Source organism: Fulmarus glacialis, unplaced genomic scaffold (genome assembly GCF_000690835.1).
Source record: "Fulmarus glacialis isolate BGI_N327 unplaced genomic scaffold, ASM69083v1 scaffold17255, whole genome shotgun sequence".
Lineage (NCBI taxonomy): Eukaryota > Metazoa > Chordata > Aves > Procellariiformes > Procellariidae > Fulmarus > Fulmarus glacialis.
In genome coordinates this window covers 29,295-36,614 of record NW_009212618.1, presented here as the reverse complement: position 1 = coordinate 36,614, position 7,320 = coordinate 29,295, and the positions used below count along the sequence as shown (strand labels likewise).

The window sequence follows — 7,320 nt, the reverse complement described above, 5'->3', positions numbered from 1 at the left end:
CAATGAAATACAGTATGATCATGTGTTGGGTATAGTGAGATAATCTGCATTATCTGTTTGGAGCATTACATAAATTGTAGAGGTGGTTTTCCTCTATAATGGAGAAATTAGATCAGTGAATTCCCCTATGATTTTGGCTGTTGGACTGCATTATTAATGCCACTAATAGGGTTGGTTGCCAGTTCTTAGATTTGTAGTTGTTCATATCCCATCTTCCCGATGGGACGTCAACCTTAAGAAAACTACACTTCAGCTCATAACAAGAGGATTCTGAGGGTTTGAATCCTGCTGTGCTAAATCGTTTGAAAAAGTAGATTCATCTTGCTGTACTAGTCTGGTAGCATCCTCATTGCTGTTCCCTGAGGAAGAAGGTTCATCTGACGGTGGTTCTGATCTTGTTCCAGGAGAATTATGGGCTTCAGGAAAAACATCAAAAGAAATTATTAAAAAAGACCCCATTGTGTCTAGGAAGTCTATTCATCAATATTTAAATATCATGTGGATATAAAATCATAATATAAAGATAATGAAATATTGAAAGAAGAATATCTGTAACTTTAACTACATACTTTGTACATACGTAGTATGATTTCCAAGTTACACCAATTATAGCTACTAAGAAAGGAAAGCAGGGTTTCAGAATTATTTCCATAGTCAGCATATTATTCACAGCTACATGTCTTAAATGCTATCTAGGAATCATAAAATGCAAATAAACTTTTTATATTTAATGTTTTTTTTTTTTTTAAATACTATTCCCTATAGGTGTGGGTTGTCAATGTGGAAAGTAATTTTTTCTGTATTTTAGTACAGAAATATGTCAGAAAACAGTATTTTCTGACATTGGCTTAAGCTGTCTACTGGGGTTAAACCACAATGTAAGAAAATGTATTTAATGGAAGAAACTCTGTTCATAATTGGTCATATTCATTTCACAACTTCCCGATCAAGATCTTGTCTTGCACTTTAAAGTGAAACACTTGGTTGAAGCTGGCAATGCTTTTTAAATGATATCTCATTATTTTTGCATGTGATAGTAGGGTTTTTTCCCCCTTTCTTGAGCAATGTCGTTTTGTCTCTGATATCTCTTTCAATACGGTGAGAAAAAATGGGAATTTTAAGACACTGAAGTCTGGCATTTGGTTTTCTGTTCCTTAGTATTCTCTGTCCCAGCAGAACAGAGAACATACAGCAAACCTTTCTAGTTTAGGACAGGAGTCGTCTGCAAGTGCTGATTTGAATGTATTTACTGATTCTGTTACCAGCTGAACTGCCTCCTCCTAAGTTACTCCAATGTACCAGCTCTCTGAACCTCACTTTTTCTCCCACCTTGTATCTGAATGGATCTATTCATATGAAACAGGGACCACGGTCTCATCGCATATTGCAGAGACAACATATGAAATCGAAGTCATATAATTACTCTAACAAATACTGCACGTTGAGACATGGGAAATAATATCTTATTTCCAGTCATAATCTCCTGCAGTTAATGTTTTTATTAAGAATCTCCTTTATCAAGGGAAATTCTCCAAAACCCAACAGGTTTAAACGTATGCCTCACTTCATCCACCCCTTTTCAATGATCAAAAAATTACTTGCGTGTCAAATAAGTTGTTGTCCAGACGTAGCTCTACCAAATCTAGAATTCCTGCTTTTATTTTTGAAGTTTTTACTGAAATAAAGAGATCACTCCTTTTTCTTCAGTTTTACTAGACAAATACTTACCAGATAAAGACTGAAAATACTGCACTGCAAATGCAACCAGAACCGATAAAAGAAAGGTTCCCATGAAGTAGATCTGTGACAGTAAGTTTAAAAACATGTATTAGAGCAGTGCAAAGCCAAGGTAGTGTTCCAAATGAACTGTGCATGTACCAAAGGAGCAATACGTACCAGAGTAGATTGTAAAATATTGTTCCAGAAAACTCTCATGTAAAAATAAAGCAATGCTAATGAGCATGGACTAATTGATTCTTGGTTACTATTATTCCAGCACCTACAACAAGAAGATTAAAACAACTAATTAGTCCTGCTTTACAATTTTGTGGCATCTGTCATCTGGGAATCTCTAGTGGGTTTGCAGCAAACCTCAGTAACCCAGAAAAACAAGCAGATATTATCATCACTATCTAGCTCACAGATGGTGAAGTAAAAATTCATAGGAATACCAGATTAACCTCACTAAGCACAGAATACCTTACCCTAGGAGTGTATTTTTATCTTCTTATTAGTCAACAACAGGTCTAAGCATCCAGGCTACCCTTGCTAAGCAGTCACAGTACAAGGTCATACCCACTAATGTGAGTCAACAGCAGTAGGACTTGATTCAAGATTAGATGTACAAAATCTAGTTGCCTGTGCCGGCGACTGGTGCCTAAATCCTCTTTAGAGACAATGAAGTACTACATAATGCAGTCAGAGCTTAAAGAGTGCTTTAGCTGACTAGCTATGAGATATCTGTTGTGGGGTGAGCTGAGTTGCTTCTCAGTTCCATCAGTTAGGACTTCACCAACTAGGGGAGCTTAGACAGCTAAATCACAGGCACCTATTTTAAGCTACTATTGATTCTTTTCTACCAAGCTGAGGAGGGAGGGGGATGTGTGTGTAAAAGTATGTGCTCTTCTGGACAAAAGTGTATGATGATGCAAAATCTCTGCAGCGCTGTCAGCTTTGGAGTTATCCTCACTGCAAAGCAAATGGATTCAGCCCAAGTGAAGGCAGAATTCAGACTCAAGCTTACAATCCCAGATGGACCAGCTGGTCCAGAAGCTCTATTTATCTGACCGGTAATTTCATGTGGAGCGGAGGTAATTTAGGGTACAAGTTCAGGCTAACTGCAGTGAAGAACAATTTCAATAGATTGTTGGTGAATTGACAAATCTCCACTTTTGTTGGGTCACACAACACGCAGTAACAAAACAGAAGATAAACCACTCATTCTTGGTTCACAGCCTCATGTATAAACAGTCAACTCCTCCTTCTTTAAACATCTGAAAGGCAATTCCACAAATCCACCAAATATTGTGTAAGCTTCCCACTCCCAGTGTGCTTTTCAACATATATTGCTTTACCCAGGTAAAGGAAACCTAAGTTCTGTACTGGAACCAGAGGTCTCTAGGTGGTTTGTGCATGAACAGTATTGGCACAGGCAGTTCAGGCAGCAGACCTGTAACTCTCTCACATATCTAATATTCTGTGCCACAACATCTGTGCCAGGATGCTCTGGGGCACAGTGTGAGCAGAAACAGGCTAGAACGTCTTTGCAGAATAAATAGGAAGGACTGCTATTACCCCAGTTACATACTTCTAAATTCCACATTAAAATTATGCTATACTTATCATTAAAAGATTGTTTTGTACAGTATACAAATTGTCAGTGCCTAACTTAGGCACTTAAACATACAGAATTGGAAAAGACCTCCTGGATCATTAAATCTAGTCCCTGGTATTTCAGGTAACCACATATAATCAGGTCTCTCAAAACAGGCATAAACTGAAAGATATTTAGGCAATTTAAGCATTTCAAGCATGTTGACCTTAACCTGCCTTAAATCATACAAATGAACAAAGTTAGTAATTACAGGAGTTGCTGTTCTCCAGAGTAAACGCTACTCACATGGGAAAACAGAAGATGTTGATTAAGGGGAAAAAAGACTCACCTGTAATAAAGTTCTAGAAGAAGTGAAGTATTACTAGAATACAATGCCTGATCAATTTCCAAGTGATCCAGAATGTAGGAAGGTATGGAGTTGCCCTCTTCTATGACAAGGGCCAAATTAAAGAAACCCTAATGATAAAAAAGTATATACACTTTTTAACCATTAGATTTTCACAAGTATATTTAAGGTCTAATGTAAACATGAAGTATCTAAATAATTATAACTGCCTCCTACAAATTCATTTAGTATAATGTGATCTTCACTGAATAATTACAAGAGCCTTCTCTCCCAACCATATACCCAGCTAAATACTGAAAATGCAAAAGAATTAGCGTTCATTTGTTGTGACACCATTTTCTTAGAAACCATCTGGAAAAAGATCTGAGCTTTCTCATTTTTAGTTGCTCTTTAAACACAGCCACCATATCACACTGTAGTATTTTATCTACTAGGGAAATATAGACTGAAAGCAGAAACGGATTCCTGTTCTGTTACCATTTAATTCCCCTCCACCTAGCTCTATACATCAATAGCAATCTGAATAGTGAAACCGAGCCCAGAAATTTGCTCCGCACAATTTAAATCCTTAATCTTGCAGTTTTGACAAGTCTTAGGCATCCCTATGTCTTTTCAGAGCCGTGAAGATGAACACACAGGAGATGTATTACAGGATTCCCCATCAGTTTGGCTTTCATACTTTAAACTAATTGTTCATGCCTCTCTTCTTTCCTTTGCTAGTCTAGCAGTAATGTTTTGTCCCAATATCCTTAAAATAGAACGCAACTATGCTACCTCTAATAAATTCACATACAAGATACTGTCTGGGGACATTGTCATAGGGACAGGGAGAACAGAACATTGCACCCAGGACGTTTCAGGAGAGTCTGAGGGCAGGACACTCAGTGTTGAAACACTCCATGTCTTTGGTAATGTGACATGGTGTATCTTTTCATTATAAAACATTTTAAGAGGAAGCTTTTGTTGGTGGAGTGAACAAAATTCACCCTAGAAGTCACTCAATATACCAAGGGAAATGGACCAGTTGTCTTGTTTATTTCCTAAAATAGCAGAGGGTAGGACTGGAATAAAACTCAGCAATCTATTAATTCTTCCCCTTGCAGGAGCAAAAATACCAACACAGATCAATTTTGTGTCAAGGTAGGGTAGCACTGAATTGCGCCATTCACCTTTAGCTTTCAAAACAGCCTAATTCTAGGACTGCCCATCTATGCCAGGTTTACCTTCTGCTATCACGAAACAGCAACTACTGACTCACATGGCATTTTGAAATAATTGTAATTTATTCTAGCAGGTCTCTTCAGTGCACAGATGTAGCCAAGCAGAATAACTAGTCTCATGTGAATCCTCAAATTGTTCTGCAGACCAACCTGTGAATCTCCCTCTAATGCAGCTTGTGCATACATCCGCATTGACAGCTCAAGGTCTTTAGATTGGTTCTGGTAACCATAGTAGTAGAAATCACCCATCTTCAAGTAAGCTGTGGAAGAAACCAATAGCAGATCATTTAGAGTATTCGTAGAGATAAAATTAACCAACTATTAATGTGATGGAGAAGTTAATAGTAATTCTATTTAAAGCAGCATACTACAGAAAAAAAAAGGTACTCTTTCTCTCTGATTGTCTCTGTGGCTACTTTACATCAGACTGACTACTGAAAATATTTATCCTGGCTGAAATTTCTCATGGTTTCTCTTTAATGAATTTAGTGAATGATATTGCTACTTTTACAAAAACTAAGACTTCGAGACTTTAATACTATCTTCCTTCTTCACTTGCTGAATCTGTCTTTGGGCAACCTATGACCTTATTATTCAGGTTAGCCCTAACTAACTTTTAAGATGAGACTGAAAAACATGCTGTCTAAGTGCTTGTTCTGTACCTGTCACTCTGGTGGCTGAAAAATTACAGAACTTTGCTGATGATAATTTCATTAGTTTCAAATCCAACCCAACCCAGGACAACGATAGGTATAGAATTTTCCTGGTCTAGAAGGAAGCAAAGCCCAGCAAATATTTTACAAACATCTTTCTGTGATATTGCACAGTAATGAAATGTGCCAGCAGAGCAGGCATTGACCCAGACAGGAGTAAGCATAATATTGCACTAATCTATGCCGAAGAGTTTAAAAACTCCCATGACCACGTCTACACTTACCTGACCTAAGCCTTCCCCAAATGGTTTGAAACACTTCTACACCTTGCCTTGTGCGTCTACGGCAGCTACCTAGAAATCCCACCTGTTTTTACAGTGGACTATAGCAGAGGTCTTCCAGGAAGCAAGTCGGTCACTGACCCAAAAGCAAAGGCAGAAAGATACATGGACAGGCTAGCACAGATGCAGAGTGGAAGGCCATGAACACTAGTGAATCATGAAGAAGAGAGTTCCCCTCAACCATACCAACTGCATCATTCCAGCCCTGGCCCGGAGAGCACTCCCGCAATAGGCAGTGGCCTTGAGGTCACCCTGTGTTGCACTAATAACGTAGCCCTGGGAATCTCTGCTGCCACGGTTAGAACCTCCATCCCAGGCCCTACACTGGGGATTTGATCCTCCACTACTGCAGAGAGGGGTCTGAGACAAAACTCCCCTTAGATTACTCATGTGAGGAAGAGATAAAGTAATAAAATCCTTCCCCTGTTGAAGCCAGCAAGTCTTCTCTCCTTTACTTGAATGGAATCACAGTCTCGCCCCATGAGTCTGACCTTCAGAAGCTTCTCTAATATAAGATTGTACCAGTGGATCTGCCAAAGGGTCATCCAAACTGCACCTTGCTAAGGCATCTACAAACTCCTCACGAAAGCTAACAGGGTTTGTCAGCTCCTGTGGCTTCAGGCTGTATCAATGTGGTATCCAGTTTCCATGCTGCTGCGTATTTAAATGAATAGCTTAAATTATTTTTACACACCACTTTTCCACGTGCTTATTACAAAGTACTTAAGCCTTCTTGTGAGACAATCAGATCAATGTTTTCAAATACTGAATAACTCTTTCAAAATGACTTAGTCACTAAAGTCACAGATGTAGTAAAATTTAAGGCCGGAGGAATGCAACTTACATGTAAGTAAACCTTCTCTTCCAGAAAGGTGTGGTTTTTTTTTTTTTTTTAAACAGAGAATCCTTTGGTTCCCCAAGGTAAGCTGTGCCAACGCTGATTGATAAACTCTGTACCCTCACAGAAAAACTCATAATAAATTAGATAAGGATTCCTTTAGCCTTCATTAGTTTCTCATGACTCAATTATGATATGCAAGTATATTTGCTTTTGGATTTTCTCTTTGATAAACTAAGCAGCATGAGCTTCTGAAGTCTACTGCTATTTTTTTTTTCTTAAATCTTGAGTCAATTACTCAGGCTCCTGAATATCTAGCCCCTTCTCAGGGCTTAGCTTTTTTATTTTATCTTATTCAAATTTTATCCATTTTATGCCATAAAAAGGAAATTCCCAGAAAAGCTGTGCTGAAACACAACACTTAAAATACCTTTTTTTCCCCCAGTATTCCTACCAAAACACTAAAAAGGAAATATAGAAGTAGGGATTACTCTTCCCTTAACTTGCTCACTCACATAGAAGTTGTAACAAATGTAGTTTTTGAAATTTATTAAAAAAAAAAAGGTAAAATTAAAATTCAGAAAGAAT

At 38.1% G+C, this 7,320-nt stretch overlaps 1 protein-coding gene across 1 annotated transcript in view; it reads right to left on the bottom strand.

Moving 5' to 3' along the window:
* Nucleotides 1-249: 249 nt before the first annotated feature.
* The window catches only part of SEL1L3 (sel-1 suppressor of lin-12-like 3 (C. elegans)), a 32,412-nt gene continuing 25,341 nt past the window's right edge, over nt 250-7,320 (bottom strand). The window contains exons 19-23 of the mRNA XM_009577944.1: nt 5,051-5,160; nt 3,663-3,790; nt 1,897-1,999; nt 1,729-1,801; nt 250-416 (exon numbers count right to left, since the gene is read on the bottom strand). Coding sequence (XP_009576239.1) covers nt 250-416; nt 1,729-1,801; nt 1,897-1,999; nt 3,663-3,790; nt 5,051-5,160 — 581 coding nt within the window. The remainder of the gene's footprint in view (nt 417-1,728; nt 1,802-1,896; nt 2,000-3,662; nt 3,791-5,050; nt 5,161-7,320) is intronic.